The sequence below is a fragment of the Choloepus didactylus genome, chromosome X (genome assembly GCF_015220235.1).
Source record: "Choloepus didactylus isolate mChoDid1 chromosome X, mChoDid1.pri, whole genome shotgun sequence".
In the NCBI taxonomy this organism is placed as follows: Eukaryota; Metazoa; Chordata; class Mammalia; order Pilosa; family Megalonychidae; genus Choloepus; species Choloepus didactylus.
In genome coordinates this window covers 112,499,997-112,527,057 of record NC_051334.1, presented here as the reverse complement: position 1 = coordinate 112,527,057, position 27,061 = coordinate 112,499,997, and the positions used below count along the sequence as shown (strand labels likewise).

Sequence of the window (27,061 nt, the reverse complement as noted above, 5' to 3'; positions counted from 1 at the left end):
TGAACTGCAATCCAGTATCCCAGATTCTTGAATACAATCATATAACTATATTGCTTATATGGTGTGATTGTGTGATTGTGAAAACCTTATGGTTCACATTCCCTTTACACAGTGTATGGACAAATGAGTAGAAAAATGGGGAAGAAAAGTAAATAAATAATGGGTGGAGGAGGAGGAGTATGGGATGTTTTGGGTACTCTTTTTTACTTTTTTTTTTTGGAATAATGAAAATGTTCAAAAACTGATTGTGGAGATGAATGTACAGCTGTATGATGATACTGTGACCAATTGATTGTACATTTTGGATGATTGTATGGAATGTGAATATATCTCAATAAAATTGCATTAAAGAAAGAATCCTACTGAAAAGGTTGAAAATTATATATGTATCCTGAAGGATATGTGTGAAGAAAAAGAAGAACAGAAATGATGAGATGAAAAACACAATAATGGAGATTAAAAACACACTACGGGCTGACAACAGCAGATTTGAATGGGCAGAAAAAAGAATCAGAATTAGAAGACAGGAAAATTGAAATTATACAGTCAGAAGAACAAATAGAGAAAAGAATAGAAAAAAATGAGCAGTGAATCAGGGATTTGAGTAATAGCACAAAGTACACAAACATACATGTCATGAGTGTCCCAGAAGGAGAAGAGAAGGGAAAAGGGGCAGAAAGAATATATGAGGAAATAATGACTGGAAATTTCCCAACTCTTATGAAAGACATAAATATACATGTACAAGAATCACAATGTACTCCAAATAGAATAAGTGCTAATAAACCTACCCTGAGACAAATACTAATTATATTGTCAAATGCCAAAGATAGAGGATCCTGAAAGCAGAGAAAGAAAAGCAATCTATCACATACAAGAGATCCTCAATAAGACTAAGTGCTGATTTTTCATCAGAAACTAGGGAGGTGAGAAGACAGTGGTATGACAGATTTAAGGTACTGAAAGAGAAAAACTGCCAGCCAAAAATTTTTATCCAGCAAAACTGTCCTTCAGAAATGAGGGAGACTTTAAAATATCCAAAGATAAACAGAAACTGAGAGACTTTATTACCAAAAGACCTGCCATCTAAGAATTGCTACAGGGAGTTCTTCTGGTTGAAAGGAAAAGACAAGATGGAGTGGTTTGGAGTCATGTGAAGCAGTGAAGATCTTCAGTAAAGGTAACTAAATGGGTGACTGAAAAACCCTATAGTAGTGTATGCTCAATATATAATTCTATTCTTTTTTCCTATAAGAGTTAGAATACAAATGAATAAGACACAGTCATATTTTCTGATAATGGACATGCAAAATATAAAGATGTCATATGGGATAAAAACAACATAAAGAAGGGAAATGGAGGGATATAGGAGCAAAGAGCATGCATGCTATTGAAGTTAAGCTGGTATCTTTTCAAAGTGATATGTTACAGACTTAGGTTGTGTAATACAAACCCCAAGGTAACCAGAAAGAAGGTATTTAAAAATATATACAGAAATGTAAATGAGAAACACATCAATTAAATACATCAGGAAATATGAACTATATGGAAAAAGAGGCTGCAATAGAGACAGAGACAGATAGAGATACATAAACTACAAAGAACAAAATGGCTGAAGTAAGTACTGCCTTTACAGTAATAACAATGAATGGTAATGGATTAAACTCCCCAATCAAAAGACACAGAATGGCAGAATGGATAAAAAAGCATGATCCTGACTCCCAGGGATGTAAATCTCCCTGGCAACGCAGGATATGACTCCAGGAGATGAATTTCTGGACCTGGCATCATGGGATTGAGAACATCTTCTTGATCAAAAGGGGAATGCAAAATGAAACAAAATAAAAGTTTCAGTGACTGAGAGATTCCAGATGGAGTTGAGAGGTCACTCTGGTGGGCACTTTTCACTCCTGTGGGCACTTTTATGCACTATATAGATAACCCTTTTTAGGTTTTAATGTACTGGAATAGCTAGAATAAATACCTGAAACTATCAAACTGCAACCCAGTATCCCTGACTCTTGAAGACAATTGCATAGCTTACAAGGGGTGACAGCGTGATTGTGAAAACCTTGTGGATACACTCCCTTTATCCAGTGTATGGATGGATGAGTAGATAAATGGGGAAAAAAACTAAATGAAAAATGGGGGGGGGGTGATTTGAATGTTCTTTTTTACTTTTATTTTTTATTCTTATTTTTACTTTTTCTGGTATAAGGAAAACGTTCAAAAAATAGATTAGGGTGATAAATGCACAACTAAACAATGGTACTGTGAATGGTTGATTGTACACATGGGTGATTGTATGATATGTGAATATATCTTGATAAAACTGAATTTAAAGAAAAGTAAATAAGAAAAAAAAATGAAAAAAAAAGCATGATCCAACTACAGGTTGTTTACAAAAGACTCATCTTAGACCCAAAGACACAAACAGGTTGGAAGTGAAAGGATGGAAAAAGACAATCTGTGTAAATAGTAACAAAAAGAGAACTGGGGTAGCTATACTAATATCATAAAAATACAAAAAATAAAGAAGGACACTATATGTTAATAAAAGGGTTTATCCACCAAGAAGAAATAACAATTATAAATATTTAAGCCCCTAAACACAGTGTTCCAAAATACATGAAGCAAACACTGGCAAAAATGAAGGGAGAAATAGACAGCTCTAAAATAATAGTTGTAGACTTCAGTACAGCACTTTCATCAATAGACAGAACATCTAAATGGAAGATCAATACGGAAACAGAGAACTTGAATATGATAAATGAACTAGACCTACAAGACATATACAGAACACTGCACCCCAAGATAGCGGCATATACATTACTCTATTATATACACAAGGACTGTTCTCAAGATAGACCACATGATGGATCACAAAACAAGTCTCAATAAATTCAAAACTATTGAAATCATACAGTGTACCTTCTCCAATCAAAACGGAATAAAGCTAGAAATAAATAACGGAGGGAGAAATGGAAAATTAACAAATATGTAGAAATTAAACAATATACTCTTAAACAACCAATGGGTTAAACAGGAAATCACAAGTAAATTAGGAAATATATTCAGGCAAATGAAACTGAAAATACACCATAACAAAACTCATGGGATGCAGCAAAGGGAGTGCTGAGACGGAAATTTATAGCTCTAAAACATTAACATTTAAAAAGAAGAAAAACTTCAAATCAGAGACTTAACTTCAAACATGGAAGAACTGGAAAAAGAAAAGCAAACTAACCCAAAGCAAGCAGAAGGAAGAAAATAACAAAGAGTAGAGAACAGACAAATTAAATAGAGGACAAAAAACAAAACAAAACAATGGAGAGCAATAACAAAAACAGAAGTTGGTTCTTTGAAAAGATCAATAAAATTGATAAACCTTTAACTAGATAGATATAAAAAAAGGGAGAGGATAAAAATGACTAAAATCAGAAATGCAAAGGGGGGTATTAATACCAACACTGCTGAAATAAAAAGGACAATAAGAGGATACTATGAACAATTGTATGTCAATAGATCAGACAACCTAGATGAAATGGCAAAATTGTTAGAAACAAACTACCTACATTGACTCAAGAAGAAACAGAAGATTCCAACAAAACAATTATTATTAAAGAGATTGACTCAGTAATCAAAAATCTCCCAACAAAGAAAAGCCTAGGAATAGATGGCTTCACAGGAGAATATGACCAAACATTGCAAGAGGACGTAACTCCAGTTCTGCTCAAACTCTTCCAAAAAAATGGAGGGAGCACTCCCTAATTCATTCTACAAGGCCGATACTATACTAATATCAAAGCCAGATAAAGATACCACAAAAAAAGAAAACTACAGACCACTATCTCCTATGAATGTAGATGCAAAAATCCCCAACAAAATATGAGCAAACCAAATCCAACAGCATATTAAAACAATTATACACCATGATCAATTGAGAATTATCCCAGGTATGCAAGGGTAGTTCAACATAAGAAAATCAATTAATGTAATACACCACATTACCAGTGAAAAAACTACATGATCGTCTCAACTGACCCAGAAAAGGCATTTGACAAAACCCAGCATCCTTTTGTAATAAAAACATTTAGAAATATAGGAATAGAAGAAAACTTTCTTAACATGATAAAGAGCATATATGAAAACCAAAAGCTGCAACATACTCAATGGTGAAAGAATGAAAGCTTTCACTCTAAGATCTGGAACAAGACAAGTATGCCCACTGCCACCACTTTTAATCAACACTGTACTGAAAGTTCTAGCCAGAGCAGTTAGGCAAGAAAAAGAAATAAAACGAATCCAAATTGGAAAGGAAGAAGTAGAAGTTTCACTATTTGCAGATGGCATGATCCTATATATAAAAAGCCCCCAAAAATCTACAACAAACCTACTATAGCTAATAAGTGAGTTCAGCAAAGTAGCAGGATACAAGATCAATGCGCAAAAATCAGTGGTGTTTCTATACACTAGTAATGAGTAATCTGAGGAGGAAATCAAGAGTAAAATTCCATTTACAATAGCAACTGAAAGAATCAAATATCTAGGAATAAATTTAACCAAGGATATAAAGGACTTGTACACAGAAAACTACAAAACATTGCAAAAAGAAATCAAAGATGACCTAAATAAATGGAAGAACATTCCATGTTCATGAATTGGAAGACCAAATATCTTTAAGATATCAATCCTCCGAAATGATTTAAAGATTCAATGCAATCCCAATCAAAATTCTGACAGCCTATCTTACAGAATTGGAAAAGCCAATAATCGAGTTTATTTGGAAGGGTAAGGGGCTGTTAATAGTCAAAAACATCTTGAAAAAGAAGAATGAGGTTGGCGGACCCACATTTCTTGACTTTAAAGCATATCACAAAGCTACAGTGGTCAAAACAGCATGGTACTGGCATAAAGACCCATGGAATTGAAATGGGAGTTCAGAAATAGAGCCTCACATCTATGGACAACTGATTTTTGATGGGGCTGCCAGGCACGCAATTGGGAAAGAATAGTCTCATCAACAAATGGTGCTAGGAGAACAGGATATCTATGTGTAAATGAATGAAAGGCCCCTATCTCATACCATATACCAAAATGGATTAAAGACCGAGATATAAAAGCCAGGACTAGAAAACTCCTAAAAGAAAATGTAGGGAAGCATCTTCACGATCTTGTGTTAGGCAATGGTTTCTTAGACTTTACATGCAAAGAAAAAGCAACAAAAGAGAAAACAGATAAATGGGACCTCCTCAACATTAAAAACTTTTGCACATCAAAGGACTTTGTCACAAAGGTGAAAAGACAGCCTACTCAATGGGAGAAAATATTTGGAAACCGCATATCCAATAAGCGTTTAATATCCAGAATATATAAAGAAATCCTACAACTCAACAACAAAAAGATAAACAACCCAATTTAAAAATCGGCAAAAGACTTGAGTAGACAGTCTTCCAAAGATATTCAAATGGCTAAAAAAGCACATGGAAAGATGCTCAACATCACTAGTTTTTAGGGAAATGCAAATCCCAAACCACAATGAGATATCATTTCAAACCCACTAGAACAGATACTATTTTAAAAAATACAGAAAATTACAAATGTTGGAGAGAATGTGGAGAAATAGGAACACTCATTCTTTGCTGGTGGTAATGTAAAATGGTGCACCTGCTGTGGAAGACAGTTTGGCAATTCCTCAGGAAGCTAAGTATAGAATTACCATATAACCTGGCAATCCTGCTACTAGGCATATACCCTAAAGAACTGAAAGCAGGGAATCGAACAGATATTTGCACACAGATGTTCATAGCAGCATTATTCACAATTGCCAAAAGATGGAAACCTGTGTCCTTCAACCTGTGAATGGATAAACAAATTGTGGTATATACATACAATGGAATACCATTCAGCTGTAAAAAGGATCAAAGTCCTGATGCATGCGACAACACATGGATGAACCTTAAGGATATTATGGTAAATAAGCATGCAAAAGAACAAATATTATATGATTGCACTGATATGAACTAATCATAGTAAGCAAACTCATAGAGTTAGAATCTAGAATATAGGAAACGAGAGGATGGACTGGGGATAGAGAAAAGGGAGCTGATGTGTAATTTGTACAGAATTTCTATTTGGGTTGATTGTCGAGGTTTAGAAATGGACGGTGGTGATGGCAGCACATTATTCTGAGTGTAATTAACAGTGCTGAATTATTTATGTGAATGTGGTTGAAGGGGGAAGTTTTGGGTCGTGTATGTTTACTAGAATGACATTATAACACAGCAAACCCTGTTGAGGACTATGGACTGGGGTTAATTGTACAAGAATATGTACTATTCATGAATGTTCTTTCAGGAATCATAACAAATATATGACACTAATACACAGTATTAATAATAGGGTGGTATATTGGGAAAAATATACCAATTGTAAATTGTGGACTATAGTTAATAGTGCTATTTTAATATTGTTTCACCAGCTGTAACAAAGGTACCACACTAATGCAAAGTGTCAATAATAGGGGCATATATAGGAACGTGGGTTTTTTACACGATTTTGCTGTAAAAATACAACTTCTGTACATCAAGGGTTGACACCTTTTTGTATGTGTGATTTATTTTACAGTGATGGAGGTGGCTGAAGTTGTGGAGCTCTGACTGTGACGTTCTTTGGGGTTTGCTCTCTCACTGCTTGTTGAGTCGTGTTTTGAGGGCTGTCACTGTTCTGTATGTGTTGGAGTTCATAACGACAAAAAAAAAACAAAAAAATAAAAAGAACATATAAAAAAATACAACTTCTCTAATTAAAATAATAATAATAATAGGACATATTTCACAGATCTGTATATCGAGTGTTTTAAATGAGGTAATCCATGTAAATTGCTTAACACAGTGCCTAGGATATAGAATCTTTCAGTAAGTGCTGGCTGCTACTGTTTAAAAAAAGCACAATTATGAAAAAGTGCTATCATTAATTGAAATAAATGTTCCACACCAATGTAAGGTGTTAGTGGTGGGATGGTGTATGGGAATCCTGTATTTTATACATGTTTATTCTATAAACCCACAACTTCTTTAATAAAATTTTAAAAAATTAAAATTAAAAAAAAAAAGGGTTAGGAATAAATTTAACAAAAGAGGTGCAAAACTTATACTCTGAAAACTACAAAACACTGTTGAAAGAAATTAAGGAAGACTTAAATACATAGAAAGACATTCAAGGTTCCCAGGTTGGAAGATTTAATATTGTTAAGATGGCAATAAGTCCCAAATTCACCTACAGATTCAACATGATCCCTGTTGACATTTCAACGGATTTCTTGGCAAAAATTGACAAGCGAATATTAAAATTCATATGGAAATGCATGGGGCCTAAAAAAGCCAAAACAATCTTGAAAACAGAACAAAGTTGAAGGACTCCCACTTCCCAATTTCAAAGCTTACTACAATGCTACCTTAATCAAGATCGTGTCAGTCACCAAAATGGGGGAGAGAAATGAAACAAAATAAAGTTTCAGTGGCTGAGAAATCTCAAATAGTCAAGAGGTCATTCTGATGTATTATATAGACATCCCTTTTTAGTTTTTAGTGTATTGGAATAGCTAGAAGGAAATACCTGCAACTGTTGAACTGCAACCCAGTAGTCTTTATTCTTTTTTTTTTCCCTTTGGCATTTCCAGGCAAGTTTTTCTATTTTTTTAATTCAGTTTTATTGAGATATATTCAAATATCATACAATCATCTGTAGTGTACAACCAATTGTTCACAGTACCATCATACAGTTGTGCATTCATCACCCTAATCTATTTTTGAACATTTTCCTTACATCAGAAATAATCAGAATAAGAATAAAAAAAAAAAAGTAAAAAAGAACACCTAAATCATCCCCCCATCCCACCCTATTTTTCATTTAGTTTTTGTCCCCATTTTTCTACTCATCCATCCATACACTGGATGAAGGGAGTATGATCCACAAGGTTTTCACAATCACACTGTCACCCCTTGTAAGCTTACATTGTTATACAATCGTCTTCAAGAGTCAAGGCTACTGGGTAGGAGTTTGATACTTTCAGATATTTACTTCTAGCTATTCCAATGCATTAAAACCTAAAAAGGGTTATCTACATAGTACGAGTGCCCACCAGAGTGCCCTCTCAACTCCATTTGGAATCTCTCAGCCACTGAAACTTTATTTTGTTTCATTTCACATCCCCCTTTTGGTCAAGAAGATGTTCTCAATCCCACAATGTCGGGTTCAGATTCATCCTTGGGAGTCATATCCTGCGTTGCCAGGGAGACTTACAACCCTGGGAGTCAGGTCCCACGCAGTGGGGAGGAGTAGCCTTTATTCTTGAAGACGAGTGTGTAACTATATAGCTTACACTGTATGACTGTGTGATTGTGAAAACTTTGTGAATCCCACTCCATTTATCCAGTGTGTGGATAGATGAATAGAAAAAGGAGGACAAAAAGTAAATGAATAAAGGGGAGGGATGGAGAGTATGGGATGTTTTGGGTGTTTTGTTTTACTTTAACTTTTATTCTTATTCTTTTTTGTGTGTGGTAATGAAAAGGTTCAAAAATTGATTGTGGTGATGAATTCACAACTATATAATGGTTCTGTGAACAACTGATTGTACACTGTGGATGACTGTATGGTATGTGAATATATCTCAATAAAATTGAATTTAAAAAACACTGTCATACAGCCAAAAGGATAGACATATGATCAATTTAATAGAATTGAGATTACAGAATTAAACCTTCATTATTACAGTTAATTTTTCACAAGGGTGCTAAGACTGTTTAATGGGGAAAAAAGTCTTTTCAATAAATGGTGCTGAAACAACTGAATATCCACATGAATCAAAATGAATCCAGACCCCTAAATAATACTATATACAAGACAACCCTTTTTAGGTTCTAGTGAATTGGAGTAGCTAGCAGTAAATACCTGAAACCATCAAACTATAACCCAGAACCCATGAATCTTGAAAACAATCGTACAAAAATGTAGCTTATGAGGGGTGACAATGGGATTGGGAAAACCATATGGACCACACTCCCCTTTGTCTAGTTTATGGGTGGATGAGTAGAAAAATGGGGGAAGGAAACAAACAAACAAACAAACAAAGGCACCCAGTGTTCTTTTTTACTTTAATTGCTCTTTTTCACTTTAATTATTATTCTTGTTATTTTTGTGTGTGTGATAATGAAGGTGTCAGGGATTGATTTTGGTGATGAATGCACAACTATGTAATGGTACTGTGAACAATCGAATGTACGCTTTGTTTTGTATGACTGCATGGTATGTGAATATATCTCAATAAAATGAATTAAAAAAATAAATAAACCAAATGTTTGTTTGTGGAAAAAAAAATAATACTATATACAAAAATCAACTCAAAATGTATCAAAAACCTAAATGTAAGGGCTAAAACCATAAAATTCTTAGAAGAAAAGATAGGGGTAAATCTTCATGACCTTGTGCTAGGAAATGATTTCTTAACTATGACAACAAAAGCACAAGCAATAAAAGATAAAGCTCATAAACTGAACATCATTAAAATGACAGTCTTTTGGGCTTCAAAAGACACCATCAAAAAAATGAAAAGGTAACCCAAAGAACAGGAGAAAATTTTTGTAAATCATGTATCTGATAAGGGAGCTATATATATAGAATATAGAAGGAAAGCTTATAGCTCAATAATAAAATGACAAATAGTACAATTTAAAAATGCACAAGGAAGCAAAAAAAGAAGATGGCAGCGTAGAGAGGAGTGGAAGTTAGTTAGTCCCTCTGGAACAAGTAATAAACAACCAGGGACAACTAGTAAATAATCTGAAATAACTGCTGGGGGACAAACGTGACTGTCCACTCATCATACACCAACATGAATTGAGAGGAATGCCCAAGATCACAGCATAAAATCTGTAAGTAAAAACTGCGAACCCACACTGAGAGACCCTCCCCCATGGCAACCCAAACTGCAACACCTCACAGTGATAGAGAGCAGCACTCTCTGAACAAGGGAATATACCTGAGTCCAGCTCCAACTGGGGTTTTGAATTAACAAACGTGGACTGCTCAATACAAGCTACAAATCCCCAACAAGCAGACAGAGGCTTTTAGTGACGACTGACCTTAAAGAGCCGGCAGACTTCTCTGTGCTGGGAGGGGGAGCCCAGAGGACCAGGTGCTATCTCTGGCCAAGGGTGGGGGAGCTGGGGAGACTGTGGACTGGCCCTGAAGTGGGCTTTCTGTCCCTTTTTCTTTCTCTCAACCTGGGTGGCTCGTTGGAGAAAGCCACAGCCATTTTCAGTATGCAGCTCTCTGACCCAGCCAAGGGTGGAGATAGCAGAGTCAGAGAGACAAAGAGTGTATTTAAATGCAAATGAAAATTCCCTAGAGGGTCTATCTTCCCTAAGAGGAAGGAGGTGGTGCCCAGCTCTACTATCGGCTTCCCATTCAGAAGCAGACCCCAGAGCCTGGGGGAAAACAGCCAAAACAGAAACTAAGGACTACAGGGGCCACACCTCCTTACACCAGTCAGGAGCGACAGACTGACAGGCACCACCTGCTGGGTAGGTTAGAAAAAGCACAGCAGCTTGAGGCCTCACAGGGTGCTTCAATCTTCGAAGACACACCCTCAGGGAAACCTGATACTGAATATTGCCCCCTTCTGATATCTGAGCCTGTTCTGGTCTGGGAAAACCTGATTGGGGTAACCAAGGAAACCAGATGCCTAGACAATAGAAAACTACAACCTACACTAAGAAAAACAAAGCTATGGCCCAGTCAAAGGAACAAACTTACACTTCAATTGAGATACAGGAATTGAAACAACTAATGCTAAATCAATTCAAAAAGTTTAGGGAACATATGACAAAAGAGATGAAGTGTATAATGAAAACACTGGGCGAATATAAGGTAGAAATCAAAAGTTTGAAAAAACAACTGGCAGAATCTATGGAAATGAAAGGCACAACACAAAAGACAAAAGACACAATGGAGACATAAACAGCAGATCTCAAGAGGCAGAAGAAAACACTCAGGAACTGGAGAACAAGACACCTGAAAGCCTACACACAAAAGAACAGATGGAGAAAAGAATGGAAAACTATAAGCAACGGCCCTGGGAATTGAATGACAACATGAAATACATGAATGTACATGTCATGGGTGTCCCAGAAGGAGAAGGGAAGGGAAATGGGGCAGAAGCAATAATAGAGGAAATAATCAATGAAAATTTCCCACCTCTTATGAAAGACATAAAATCACAGATCCAAGAAGCACAGCGTATCCCAAACAGAATAGATTTGAATAGACCGACACCAAGACACCTAATAATCAGATTATCAAACGTCAAAGACAAAGAGAGAATCCTGAAAGCAGCAAGAGAAAAGCGACCCATCACATACAAAGGAAGCTTGAAAAGACTATAAGCGGATTTCTCAGTAGAAACCATGGAGGCAAGAAGGAAGTGAGGTGATATATTTAAGATACTGAAAGAGAAAAACCTCCAACCAAGAATCCTATATCCGGCAAAACTGTCCTTCAAATATGAGGGAGAGTTTGAAATATTCTCTGACAAACAATGACAGAGTTTGTGAACAGGATACCTGGGCTACAGGAAATACTAAAGGGAGAACTACAGACAGATAGGAAAAGACAGAAGTGAGAGGTTTGGAACACAATCTTGGGTGATGGTAGCACAGCAATTTAAGTACACTGAACAAAGATGACTGTGAGTATGGTTAAAAGAAGAAGGTTAGGAGCATGTGGGACACCAGAAGGAAAGAGGAAAGATAAAGACTGGGACTGTGTAACTCAGTGAAACCTAGAGTGCTCAACAATTGTGATAAAATGTACAAATATGTTTTTACATGAGGGAGAACAAATGAATGTCAACTTTGCAAGGTGTTAAAAATAGGGTGGTATTGGGGGAAAGATGCAGTCAATGCAAACTGGAAACTATAGTTAACAGAAACATTGCATTATGCTTCCTTTAATGTAACAAAGGCAATACACCAAAGCTAAATGCATATAAGAGAGGGACATAAGGGAGGGGTATGGGACTCTTGGCATTGGTGATGTTGTCTGACTCTTTATTCTACTTTAGTTTATTACTATCTTTCTTTTTTGTTGCTTCCTAGCTCTCATGTGTTTTCTTTTTCTCTTTCGTTTTTCTTTTTCTTTTGTCTCTCTACCTTCTTTGACTCTTCCTCCTTTGTGGAAGAAATGGAGATGTCCTTATATAGATAGTGGTGAGGGTGGTGAATACAGAAACACATGACTATACAGGGCACCATCGATTGTTTACTTAGGATGGAATGTATGGGGTGTGATCAAAACCATCTTAAAAAATGGGTTGTTGAAGAAACCTTGAGGACACTATAATGAGTAAAATAAGTCAGACACATAAGGACAAATATTGCAGGGTCTCATTGATATGAACTAATTATAATATGTAAACTCATAGACATGTAATATAAGTTACCAGGATATAGAAGGAGGAAGAATGGGGAGCGGTTGCTTATTATGAGCAGAATGTTCAACTAGGTTGAACTTAAGTATTTGGAAATGGACAGAGTTGACGGTAGCACGTTGTGAGAATAACTAACAGTGTTGAATGGTGTGTGAATGTGGTGGAAAGGGGAAGCTCAGAGTCACGTATGTCACCAGAAGGAAAATTGAAGGTTAAAAGATGGGAATGTATAAAACAGTGACTCCTGTGGTGGACAATGTCCGTGATTAACTATACAAATATTAGAAATCTCTCTCACGAACTAGAACAAATGTATGACACTATAACTAGAAGTTATTAATAGAGAGGCATATAGGAAAAAAATATATACCTATTGCAAACTATATACTACAGTTAGTAGTATTTTAACATTCTTTCATCAACAGTAACAAATATACTATATCAATACTATGAGTCAATAATGGAAGGGGGATGGTTAGGGGTATTGGAGGATCTAAGTTTCCTCTTTTTTGTCTTTATTTCTTTTCTGGAGTAATGAAAATGTTCTAAAAATTCAAAAAAAATTAATTGTGGTGATGGATGCACAGCTCTATGATGGTACCATGGGCAACTGATTGTACACTTTGAATCTTTGGATAATTGCATGGAATGTGAACTATCTCAATAAAAAAAATGCACAAGGAATCTGAATAGACAATTCCCCAAAGAAGATACACAAATGGCCAATAAGTACACAAAAAATGCTCAGCATCAATAGCCATCAGGGAAATGCAAACTAAAACCCCAATGAGATACCATTTCACACCCTCCAGTATGGCTATAATAAAAAAGTCAGATAATAACAAGTGTTGGAGAGGATGTAGAGGAATTGGAACCCTCATCCACTGCTGGTGGAAATGTGAAATGGTGCAGCCACTCTGGAAAACAGTCTGCCAGTTCCTCAAAAGTTAATTATGATGTTACCATATGACATAGCAATTCCACTCCTAAGTATATACTGAAGAGAAATGAAAGCATATGTCCACATAAAAAGTTGACACAAATGTTCATAGAAGTATTATTCACAATAGCCAAAAGATGGACAATCCAAATATCCATCAACTGGTAAATGGATAAACAAAATGTAGCACATCCATACAATGCATTATTATTTAGCAGTAAAAAGAAATGAGGGACTGATACATGCTATAACGTAGATGATTCTTGAAGAGTATGCTAAATGAAAGAAGCCAGTCACAAAGGACCACATATTGTATGATTCAATTCAAATAAAATGTCCATAATAGGCAAATCTATAAGTACAGAAAAGTGTTTTCCCAGGACTGGAAGAGACAGAGGAATTATGAGTGATGGCTAAGAGTGCAGTTTCTTTCTGGGATAATGAAACTGTTCTAAAATTGAATGTGGTGCCGGGCTCTTTGTGTATAACCTGGTCGTTCCCTGGAACTTCGGTTATCTGTGTGACACCTGAGACTCAGAGCTGGAGTATTGCAGCTATGAAAGTCAGTATTACCCTATACAGCAACTGTTAAATAAGCTGAAAAAGAGATCAGACTTCAATTAGAGATACGAATGAAGCTGATCTGGTTAGGACTAAGGCAAATCAGACTAAAGGGTAAAGGACAATATTGACTGTGTTTTTAAAACTTCACCTTCTGTGTGAGACCAAAGGAAGAGATGTTTATTTGGTACAAAATTTATAATTTCTGTAGCACACTATCCAATTTAACTTGTATGGTCAGTTGATTCAAACACCATAATTACATAGAACCTTGAATAGGGAGTGAGATCTGGTTGGTTTGTACAGGTTAGTGTGATGCTCCAATACAGCCCAGAGTAATTTGGGCAGAGAATGAAAAATTATTTGCAAAGTCCCCTTGTCCGACTGGAGAAATATGCGGAAATATTAAACTTCCCCACCTGGAGAATTCCTGATATTCTCACAAGCATCGGGGACTACCAATTTAACAGGCCAAGCCCTCGATCTTGGGGCTTGCCCTTATTAAGCTTGTTACTGCAAAGGAGAAGCTAAGCCTACTTATAGTGGTGCCTAAAGAGTCACCCTCAGAGAACCTCTTTTGTTGCTCAGATGTGGCCTCTCTCTAAGCCCACTCAGCTGGTAAACTCACTGCCCTCCCCACCATGTGGGACATGACTCCCAGGGGTATAAATCTCCCTGGCAACCTGGGACAGGACTCTTCGGGGATAAGCCTGATCCTGCCATCATGGGATTGAGAATGCCTTCTTGGACCAAAAGGGGGAAGAGAAATGAAACAAAATAGAGTTTCAGTGGCAAAGAGATTTCAAATAGAGTTGAGAGGTCATTCTGGAGGTTTTTCTTTTGTATTATATAGATTCTCCTTTTTAGTTTTTAGTGTATTGGAATAGCTAGAAGGAGATACCTGAAATTGTTAAATTGTAATCCAGTAGCCTTGATTCCTGATAATGATGTATAACTCTATAGCTTTTACAGCGTGTCTTGTAATTGTGAAAACCTTGTGGCTCACACTCCCTTTATCCAGTGTATGGACAAATGAGTAAGAAAACAAAGACAAAAAAAACAAATAAATAATAGTGGGGATAAGGGGTATGGGATATTTTGGGTATTCTTTTTTATTTTTTATTCTGATTTTTATATTTTTGGAGTAATGAAAATGTTCAAAAATTGCGGTGATGAATGTACAACTATATGACAATACCATGAACCACTGATTGTATACTTTGGATGATTATTTGGTATGTGAATGTATCTCAATGAAATTGCATTAAAAAATTAACTGTGGATGCACAACCCTGTGAATATACTAAAAGCCATTAACTGTACACTTTAAATGGGTGAATTATATGGTATTTGAATTACATCTCAGTGAAGCTGTTAAAAAAAGAGAAACTGAAAAAATGTGTCCATATCTTTGAGAGATGTATAGTCAAATATTATAGCTGAAATTATATAACATTTTGCATTTGCTTCAAAATAACTGGGGGATATAAAACTGGGTGGGAGTAGAGATCAAGCTGGGTAATGGGTACATGAGGTTCATTTTACTATTCTCTCTACTTTTGTATGTTTGATATTTTCTCACAAGCTTGTAGTCTGGCTTCCTATGGTTTTGGGGAATCTCAGACATAGAACTTAGTTTAGGGTGGTCCCAGACAAATAGTACCTCTAGATACCTATAGACACAATGAAAATCTTCTACACAGGGAAATATCATTTTAGTCTTCAAATTACTTCTAAAAATAATATTCCAAGTGTCCAGCACATGATCAAAGATAACTAGGCATGCCAAGAAATGAGGAATAAGCAGCAAAAAATGTAGGCAACTGAAACAGACCCACAGAAACTTCAGACATTGGAATTGTCAGGCACAAATTATAAAACAATTATTACTGAGCTTAAAGAAATAAAAAAACAGACTTGAAATGATAAAAAGTAACATAGCAAAACAACAGAGAAAGACCGCTACATATGTAATGATTTGCAGGATGTATTAAAGAGAAAAAAAGCAAGATACAGAACAGTATATTTAGTGTGCCATCTTTTATGTAAAGGTTGATGGGAATGCAAATACATATACATTCTTATTTGTGAAATGAAACACTGGATGGAAAACAACAAACAGTAATAAAAACAGTTACCTATAGGCAGAAGAAGAGAACAGATGGAAGAGGCAAGGATGGAAGTAAGATTTCCATAGTTTGGTATTTGGAATCATGTAAATGTTTTACATACTCAAAGAATAAAATTAAATCATAAAGAAAAACGCAATCCCTGAAACATGAAAACAAATGTACTTAACTACAGGTAAAATACAGTATGTGCACTGTACATTCTTAGTAGGATTTAGTCCTGAGGCATAAAGAACTAAAAGCACTTAAAAATTTTTACCTAGTAGTCTCATTACTAGTAGAAATATTAGTATTATTAATTTGAAACAATTTTTGTATACTGTATGATAAATAAAGCAAGTTATTATAAGGCAAGAAAAGAGAGGAAAAAGAGGAAGGGCAATCAGTAAACCACAAAACTATACTGCCTCTCCAATTTTCTATGTACTTAAATAAACAATTTTTATTTAGATATTAAAATCAATGTTTTTTAAAGCCTACGTATTTTTTTCACCATATGGTTTTTGAATATGTTTTATAACTTCATCTTGTGCCATTCTGTAGTCAAGCCCAGTGCCTCTCAACCCTTGTTGTATATCAGAATTATTATACTAAAAAAGCAAATCCTGGATGTCACCCTAGAGTTATAAAATCGGAATCTCAGAGTGGAAAGCACCCTGGGTAATTTTCCAAGTCAGGGTAGAATCAACTGCTCTGGTTCTACAAATCTACTTCGAGTTCCTCAAACATGGCATGTTCTAACACAGGGGTCAGTAAATCACAGCCTATAGCCGACATACAGCTTAACACCTGATTTTGTAAATAAAGTTTTAATAGCACATACCCATGCTCATTTGTTTAAGCACTGTCTATGGCTGCTTTCGTGTTACATTGGCAAAGTTAAATAGTCTTGACAGAGACCATGTGGCCTGCAAAGCCTAAAATGTTTACTATCTGGCCTTCTACAGAAAAGGTTTGTTGACCCCTGCTCTAACCTATCTTTGCTCTATGCCTTTGCACCTTTGCTCAAACACTCACTGCTCCTGTCTTGGCAAGCTCATGTTTATCCTTTGAAACTCTTGTTAGCATCACTTCTGTGAAGGCTGAACTGGGTTAACAATCACTGTATATTTGTTCATCATCCCCTGTACTTTCCCCTTTACACTGCTCTTCATACTTTATTCTTAGATGCCTGTTTAATGATTGTCTCCCCAACTAGACTGTAGCTCTGTGAGGGTCAAAACCCAGTTTTGTATTGTTCACCACAGTATGTGGTTCATTGCATGCATATACAAAACAAGGATTTAATGAATATTCCCTCTACCCTATACAGTTTTTACCCACATCTTGTTACATTTTTCAATGTTTCAGCCTGTGAAGGAAATTGTGAATCTGGATTCTATCAATGTATTTGTAACCCCACCCCTTTGTGCCATCTACACATTTGATATGCCTACCATTAAAATTCTTCTTCCCCAAGTCAATGATAATACTGGAAAAAACAGGGCTGAGAATAAAGTACTGTGAAGACACCCATACATACACCAATACTGATAACAATTCACTAAATCAGCAGTCTTTGGCTAAGAATCTAACTTTAATTATACTATTTAGCTTACATTTTCCATTATTCTACAAGGATCTTATGAGAGCTTCCACTTCTATGAAGCCTCTTCTTGTCTGGCACCACCTCCACCCAAGCAGAATTGAATTAATCACTCTCCCATTTTCCACACAAAGGCACCTTTTTTCACTTCACCACACTGTATTGTAATAATTTATTTACAAGTCTGTCTCTTCTGCAAGCCCAAGCTCTTCAAGGGTAGTGATTTACTTACCTCTAAATCCCTAGAACCTAGCACAGTATCCAAAATTTAGTTGGAACTCAAAAAAATAAAAAAAATTACTGAATATGTCTTGCAATTCAAACACACTAAATTTATGGCATTATCTATTTCTGCCATCACGATATTCCTACATAAAATTTTAAAAGCCTTTATATACCCTTACCTGCAGAAAGGAAACAGCATAACCCAACAGAGCAGGGTGATGGACTAAATTTAAACTGTTTTTATATTCTGCTATTCCAGCTTTTTCTAGGATTTTTGGGTCAATATGTATTCCTTTATGGTAGAGACCTTTCTGGAAAGGTTTGGATGTCCATAGGCAACCAACCATGGTTGTCAAATAGTGGTTAAATTCTTGATAGGTCTTGCTGTTGAAATTGAACTCTGATTTTGCCTATTGAAAAAGAAAAAAAAACTGTCACTATCTTCTGTTCTCCTTTTCCTTATTTTCCTCAACAGATCATATATATCTATAAACAATTTTTAAACAATGGTAATTGTGCTATGCACCCAAGAAAAAAATCATGTTCTTAATCTGCATTCCTGTGGGTGTGAACCCAGTGAAAGTATGTCTTCTTGAAGATGGTATTTTACTTAAGATGTAGCCCAACTGAATGAGGGTGGGCCTTAATCTGGATTACTGGAGGCTTTATAAAGAGAAGGAGGAGCCAGAAACAGGAAGTCAATGGGAACCCAGAAGAGATAGGAGAGGACATCACCATGGGACCTGAGGCAAAGATGCAAGCTAAGGAACCCCAAGGACTGCACCAAGCCAGCATCAGAACACTATTGAACCCGGGAAGAAGCAAGCCTTCTAGCCTCCAAAACCGTGAGACAATAAATTCTTGTTGTTTAAGCCAACCATTGTGTAGTATTTGTCATAGCAGCATGGCAAACTAAGACAGTGATTTAACAGAGATTTATCCATACCTTTTGCACTAACTCATTTTTCTTTGCAGCAGTCAAATTTTTATGATACCTAATAGGAAGAACAAGTAGAATGAAACTTTTAAAGTTAAATGCCTTTGAAAGCTAAACATAAACAAAAGTGTACATTTTTAATGTAAATATATGCAAATGTGTAGATATGCAAAACTCCAATTATCTCAAGATTTTATCTTTTTTGTGGTACATTCTCCTCAAAGAATAAAAACTTAAAAGATGCTCAATATTGAGTTGTACATTTAAGATGTGCACTTACCTGTACGTAAATTATACCTCTATACAAAAGAAAAAACAATGAAGGAAATACTTTTAATGTTTCACTATTAAAAATTATTGCTTATTGGGTACAGAGTTTCTGTTTGAGATGATGAAAAAGTTTTGATAATGGATGGTGATGTTGGTAGCACAACAGTGGGAATATAATTAATATCACTGAATTGTATACATGAAAGTGGTAAAATGGGAATTTTTGTGTTTTATATATGTCACTACAATAAAAAAAACTAACTCCTCAAAATAAAAATCTAATAGAGGCTGAAAAGCAGTCAGTTGCTGATACAGAACATCTTTTCTTAATTTGAGAAAAAGGGTGTGGCAGAAAGAATGGGAAATTTAGAAATGCAATTTTTTCCTTAACTGAGAACTATAGTTACTTTTTAAACATTTTAACCTTGAGATAGTCATACAAATTATGTCAAAAGGATCTACAGTTTTAGACATCTTTTTAAGATAAGTACTATGATTTCTGAAAAGAGTAATTTTAGTACAAAAGAATTAGGAGATCAGGCAGTTATATGAACTTATCTCCCAGAAAATATCGTCTTTTCACCAGAGAAGCTATGTAGACTTGTATCAGTTGTTAGCAAATAACTAATTCTTCTATAAGACATAGCTATTAGAATCAACAATGCTGAGTGTAGCAATACCACTGGGCAAAAGATCCTTATCTATGAAATTTTTTATTCCATATTGCTCCCGGTGACATTTTAAAAATGACACAACTATCATGGCCTCATATTGGAAGGTCATGTGTAAAAGAAAGGCATCTTTCCTATTTTCATAGGCCCCTGGGAGCAAATAAATAGGGATTTTTGTTGAATTATAGTCAGAAAAAAATGAAGATAGAATTATCATGTACTAATTCATAAAATGGCAAAAAGGCTTTGTACCTGTGCATAATGTAACAGATCTGGTTCAGGATACTGGAATCCAGGCTGAGGAGTGCTGGATAGAAGACCCCAGGAGGAAACACCACCACTAATGGAAGGTCATAATTTATATATATGTCACATACCTTTTGGAAAGAATAATAATATCAGTATACATATATATATATAATTCCCCAGAACCCATCAACCAAGTTCACCTAAAGAATCATCAAGGTAAGATAAACAATAATATAACATTAGATTAAAGACTGCCCAATTCATAAATATAATAGATAGCCATAAGCCTGCTTAAAAATATACCTCACCATACATCAACCTTTATGATAAGGCATTATTTCTAGAAGACCACTATTCAAATCTTTAATATTTTTTCCAGGAAGGGAGCTTAGAGTTGGGGGTGGGGGTAGGGGGAAACAGGGTAAAGGAAAGGAGCATTATTTTCTCCTTAAATCCCATAAACACTTGTTTATGATCTTACATAGCTGTCAACTTGGAAAAGAAAGGGGCATGTTTCCAAGCAAATATAACAGAAGACAGCTATTAGTGAAGGGAGGAAACCAGGAAAATTGAAATTAGAGGGTAATTTCTGTCCTGGTCAAATACCATAAGACAACAGAAGAGGACTAGAATCATAAAAGTATTAGGTACTGGGAGAAATAAGGCAGTTGAAAGGTGGGAGTGGAAAACCGAAGAAACAAGAAGGCATTTTTGGCTTTTGCCAAGGGTTGGGATGGAAAATGGATAAGTAAAAAGTGATGCCAGACACAAATGGGCATTCTTACATACTTCTGGTGGAGAGTAAATTGGCACTTCCTAGAGAGATGGCAATTTGGCAACACCTTTCAAAATTACAAATGCTTAGATCAGTGGTTTTCAAACTTATTTGCACATTGGAATCACCTAGGCAGATTCAAAAACTATTGATGCCTGTTCCAGCCTCCAGAGATTTTGAGTTATGTGGCCTGGGATATAACTAGGGCTTTAGAATTTTTATAAGATCCCAAGTTGATACTAATGGCTTGTATATTCTCTGATGAAATGATTCCACTTCTCCTTAACCTACACACATATTCACACAGGTGATGAATGACCTATGTCATTAATTGTAGCTTTGTTTTGATATCAAAAATTGGAAAAAAAACATACATGTTCACCAAAATGAGACTTGTTAAATAAATAAAGCTGTTATATAAACATTTTCTTAAAAAGTTATGCCAGAGACAAACTTCTGTTTAGGGCCAGCAACATTACAGGTGAAATGTCTATTAAAGTGGTACCCAGAGAAGAAAAGAAGCATGTTCTCCCACTGTGCTTTATGAAAGTCAGTTATCTAGACAAGAATACAAATCATTAACTTCAAAATGTGCAGTTTATTTCAACTATGCTAGTTAAGGTCATAGCCCAAATTAATGGCTGTACATAAAATTTAAATCATAGGCCACTTCAAATGAACAGCCGTTACAACGAACCTAAATAGGGAAAATGAGATGTGTATTACCGTCTCATAGAAATCCAAAATAAAGTGCAGCAAGAAAGTACTGTTGCTCTCCAAGCGCATCGCAGTAGTGGACAACCGCCCTACATAGTGAATCAGTTCAGACACGGAGTTCAAGGATCCACCTAAAGTTGTCTCTCTGTGTTAAGAAACCATGACATTCAGATCCATATTAGCAAAAGTGTTTGCAGTTTCCAAGCTAAAGCTGGATAATATATAGCAAAAAGTTGACAGGCATTTCAGAAAACTCCCCCAATGTATAATTCCCTTTGTTTTTAAGCCACAGTGATTAAACCTAAAACCATACTTATTTAAAATAAATTCATAGAATATCCTCAGCAACCAGGTTGCTGAAAGAAAGGATTAAGCTCCAAATAGACTTTAGATAATGTTACCGATGTCCAGGGATCAGCTATTCAGCATATTATTAGAGTCTGTAATTGATAAGCATTGAACCCTGGAAATCCTTAAGGGATAGATAAATAAAAGTCACCAGAAAATGGGTATGCCATTAAAAGGAAGGGGAAAAAAGAGCTTATGACAAGGTGATACGAAAAATTCAGAATAAAATCTGACAAGGGACAAAATGATAAAATAAACTAGAAAAAATGAGAACCATTTAATCCCAATCAAACCACATAGTGGTTCAAAAGGTAAACATTAAAATGACTGGGGACTTGTTTCCTATGATGTAGTAGCATTGTAGTACACTGACTGAAACAAAATACACACATCAAAACCCAGTTTTGCCTGAATTCCTAAGCTGAAGTGCTGTTAAAAATATGCATTTTCATTCTAATTTGAGTGGAATTCAATTCAAAGCTAAAACTGACTTAGTAAAATTCACAGCATCCTTCACTGTTCTAGTAAAAGCCAGATCTGGATATTTTATATCCTTCCCAAATCAACAATCTGGCCTTCTTTAAACCAGGCACCAGGTTTATTGGTTCAATCCATCTACCTATCACTCTTGTCATCCTTCAAGCCACTGTTAAATGGTTTAGGAAAAGACCTACAGATGTGATTTCATAGCTTTACCTTCCTATCTAGGTAGCCAATCAGTAGTTATACACAAGGAAAAAGGAATACTATATAGTCCTAGCGCTTTAGAGATAATGATGACTCTGCCACTATCCACCACTATGATGGTTCAGTGCCACAGCAAGCAGGAAAGGAGCAGGAAACCATTCAAACCAGTGGCAGCACCATATAGTCAGCTGGCTATTTGCAAAACTATACTTTATGATTTTTAGGAAGACTTAGCAAATATATCTGAAATCATTTAAAATGATGGTGATTTACTCAGAACAGCCCCCTCTGAAGCGCTTCTCCACAGAATGCTATTGGCATTTTGGATGAAACAATTTAACTGTTCAGGACTGCTGCCCATTTAGCATCCACGGCTCCCACCTACTAAATGATGGTAGCACTCTCTTTCTAGTCACTGTGACAATCAAAATTGCCCCCTGAAACACCACTGCTGAAGATATGGCATTACAACTATATTTCCAAAATAGAAGGCATTACTGGAAGCTTAAGAGCTAGCTATACTATATAACACAAGTATTATTATGTCAAAAAAGTTATCTACCTGGACTTTGAGTTGGAGTTCTTTATTGGATAGGACTTCAGGGTCATCTTCCTTGGGGGGGGGGCCAAGAGTTTTTCTATGTACAGGCAGAAGGGTTTGCATTAAGTATGCACATACTTTCCATAAAGTATGATTTTTAAGAAGGATTTTGTTGGATACTTTTTGCCAGGTTTAGGAAAATCCATTCTATTCCTGGATTCCTAGGAAATTTTAACATTAGTGAGTGTGAAATTTTCAAAATGACCTTTCTTTGTTTGAAACAATCTTGTGTGTTTTTTCTTTTAATTTAATAATAAGAATGAATATTTAATACATTTTAATGTTCAACCATTTTCAAATTGTGGAGACAAATCTAACTAGGGCATGATGTATTATTATTTAAAAACACACTACTAGATACATTGTAGAATTTTGTTTTGAATTTTTATATCTTTGTAAGTGAGATTGGTCTGTAATTTTTCTTTCTCACTTGTTCTTGTTTGGTTTGGGTTCTTTTAACCTCATAAAATGAGTTAAGGCATGATAAGGCATTCCGAATGATCTGTTCCTTGAATGCTTTGAAGAAACTGCTTATAAAACCACCAGGGCCGATTTTTTAATGGGTAGATTTTTAAACTCTTGATTATATTTCTTAAGGATTTATTTTTAAAAAGTTATCTATACTTTTGTTCATGTATTTGTTTTAAGAATTTTAGAAAGCAGAATTCCTTTTTAAATGCCCCCCCCCCCCAACACACACACACACACAAATTTATGACACTAATAAAAGAAGGATCCTAGGATTTTTGGAAAGAAACTATAGAAATTTTAAGTGATCTATTTCAGGGGTGTCTAAGACTTAAATTGCAAGTTGGCTGATGATTGCAGGTTGCAAACATACTATTCTTAATAGAATTTAGGTGGAAGAGTTTAAGATTTAAATGGAATTTCTTTACAAAAATGGTTCTCAAACTTTAGTTTACATCAGAATTATGTGAAGCATTTGTTAGAACACAGCTTACTGGACCCCACCTCCAGAGTTTAATTCAGTAGGTGTGGGCTATGGCCTGAGAATGTGCATTTCTAACAAGTTCCCAGGCAATACTGATGCTGCTTGTCCAGGAACCTCACTTTGAGAATTATAGCTTTACAGGATGCATTCACTATCTACAAATTCTCCACTTCCTTCTAGAATTGATCAGACATATATGGAAATTTTTCCAAATTACCCTCAAGAAGCCTCTATTTTCCATTTCCCTACAAAGGTAGGAGATCAACATAGGGATGAGAAAATATGCAAAAACAGGTCTGGGTTAATACTATACCCAAGTTTACCAAAAGCTGTTTGCAATAGAAGCTAAGGGATCCTTATCTTATAATTATACTTATTAAGTAATAAGAACATGGCTAATAATATAGGGCATTTGAACACTGATTAAATATTTGAAGATATTAAGAGCTATTAATCTTTTTAGGTGTCATAATGGTATCATTTTTTACAGTTGAAATGATATCTGAGTTTTGCTTAAAAATAATCCTTTAGGAAGGAGGAGGAAGATGGGGGTGTGTTATAGATGAAAAAAGATTAACCATGAGTTGATAACTCTTGAGGCTGAGTGTTGGGTACATGCAGATAACATTGCACTTTTGATTATGTTATCAATTTTCGATAATATAAAGTTTAAAAAAATAAATGCCAAAAAATAGTCCAGTTGACAACAGAATAGAGGAGAGCCAAAGATTTTAGGTATAAAGAGTCAAAACAACCTGATTATGCAGTTCCCTGACATTCAGTCTTTTACTTTCACTTTGAGGGTAAAGCACATGTTTAACAATTATCAACACAATAGAAATTCAGGGCTCTTTTTTTTTACTTCAAAGTCAAAATAAATTAACACATTTAACCAAAATACATCAGAGGAAACTAAAAAACAAAACTGTACAGCAAAGTTACCTTAGAGATTTTTCTAGCCATCATCAAAATGGGAAGTCAAAGTTGTGAGTTCTAATCTCAGCTCTCCAATGTTTTGCTATATTAACTCCCGCAAGTCACTAGAGGCAAAGGAGTTGTATTTTTATTTATATAATGAGAACTAGGAGAATTAACCTTCCTCACAGGATTGTGGGGAAGAGTGAAAAGTAACAACAAGAAAAAAATAAAAACATCTTTTAGAGAAGTACTACCAAGCATTTCTATGAAACAATTAGGTCTCATGTCTCACTATTAAATTCCATATGCAAGTGTTTTTGTACAAATCATCTCTAGTGGAGGGTTATGAGATAACTCACAGAGGACTGTTAATCACAGGTTTCATGTGGATATCCCGAGAAAGCCACAACAGCCAATTCTGCAGTAGTTCTTTCAAACTCTGAAGAACACTACACTGAGGGGAGCAAAATAAAAAATCATTCATAAAATCATTAGGACGTAACATACTGTTCAAAACAAACAGACTAAACCAGTAGCTTAGAGGTGAAAGGAACCATGGAGATGACCATATCCAACTTAGAGCCCAACAGCTGCTGCTGCAATATATTTATCTCATCTTCTGTGACTGTGGAAAACAAACAATTCTAGCCTTTCCTTTCTCAGGCCTTGCCTTGATTTCCCAGGGCCTCATTCATGTACAAAAGATAGAGTCATGATAAAAATTTACCTGGGTCATTTATGATGATAAAGCCAAATCTATACATTTGAAAAAAATCCATACCATCCCAAAATCTAATAAGGAAAAGCTTTCTCAAACATCTTTAATAAGTAACAGCCTACATACTATTTGAGTATTTCCAGTGATAGGCTGCTCACTGCTACTTCATAGAACAGTTCAATTAATATTTGTTAGAAATCGACACCTCATGTTCAAGTTAGAAATATGTTCAAATTGAAAGCAACCTTAAAGTCATCTAAAACAATTCTCTACTTTGGTGTCAACCAGGGAATTTTATCATTTGAAAAGTTATTCAATATTACAATGTTATATTTTGAAAACAGAAATTCTTAACTCCTCACCCACCTACCCTATCCCACACCACTGACACATTAAAGGAAGGCATGAGATTTTTATGTTTATGAGAAGAGGACATAAGTTTTAAGAAAAAAAAAGGTTGAGAAGTATGGTTCTACTCTATGTGCGAATCTTTTCTACGTAAATATCACCAGTAGAAGGCCATTAAATCTCTGCCTAGCCTACTCCACAGTCAGGAAATACACTCCCTCTTAAGGCTCTGTATTCCATCTTGAGTCTGCTCTACCTGCTTTAAGATACTGTCCTATATCTAACTCTTGTCTCCTGCAGCCACGCAGTTCATTCAAATATTTGAAGAGAACCAGAAAATCATGGTCTTTTGTCCTCCAGGCAAAATATCCCTGGTTCCTTTACAGTCCCCAGCTAGAAATCTCGAAATCACCTTGTATCTTTTGTGCTTTATATCCAGTCACAAAGTCAATTTTTTCCTTCAAAATGTCTAATTTATCCATTTCCTTCCCAATGCCATTATAATGACCCCAGATCAAGCCTTGACACCTCTACTTGAGATTACTTTATCCTACTCTAGCCTCATCTCTCAAACCCCAATTCTTTCTTCATGGCTGCCAGACTCTTGCTTGTTTAAGTACTCCATCCTTATATCCCTCCTCGTTTTAAGAACTTTGCATTGAATCTTTGGCAAAGGAACAGCAGTATGTATCAAGCTAATAAAATTTTTTTAAATCCTCTCCTTTAATTCAGTAATCTCATTCCTGGAAACATATCCCACAAGAATAATTCAACAGAAGAAAAATTTTAGTTCATCTCCACTCTAGTAACCTATCCCTATAGCCACACACTCTACTTTCTCATAATATGAATTGAATCACCACCAAAATCTACTCTAATATTCTTTAACTGTTATAACTTCCTATCCTTCCAGCTTTCTCAGACCCTCAACTTCCACTAC

The 27,061-nt window shown here is 35.5% G+C and overlaps 1 protein-coding gene across 4 annotated transcripts in view; it reads right to left on the bottom strand.

Annotated features, from left to right (window-relative positions):
• CENPI (centromere protein I) overlaps positions 1-27,061 on the bottom strand; it is a 131,003-nt gene that overhangs the window by 25,698 nt on the left and 78,244 nt on the right. For all 4 annotated transcript variants that reach the window (XR_005214635.1, XM_037822317.1, XM_037822319.1 and 1 more), the window contains 5 exons: positions 25,415-25,509; positions 21,559-21,694; positions 20,061-20,185; positions 18,877-18,925; positions 18,110-18,340 (listed from right to left, as the gene is read on the bottom strand). Coding sequence is in view for 3 of the 4 variants with exons in the window: in XM_037822317.1 (XP_037678245.1) it covers positions 18,110-18,340; positions 18,877-18,925; positions 20,061-20,185; positions 21,559-21,694; positions 25,415-25,509 (636 nt within the window). In the remaining variant the exon portion in view is untranslated. The remainder of the gene's footprint in view (positions 1-18,109; positions 18,341-18,876; positions 18,926-20,060; positions 20,186-21,558; positions 21,695-25,414; positions 25,510-27,061) is intronic.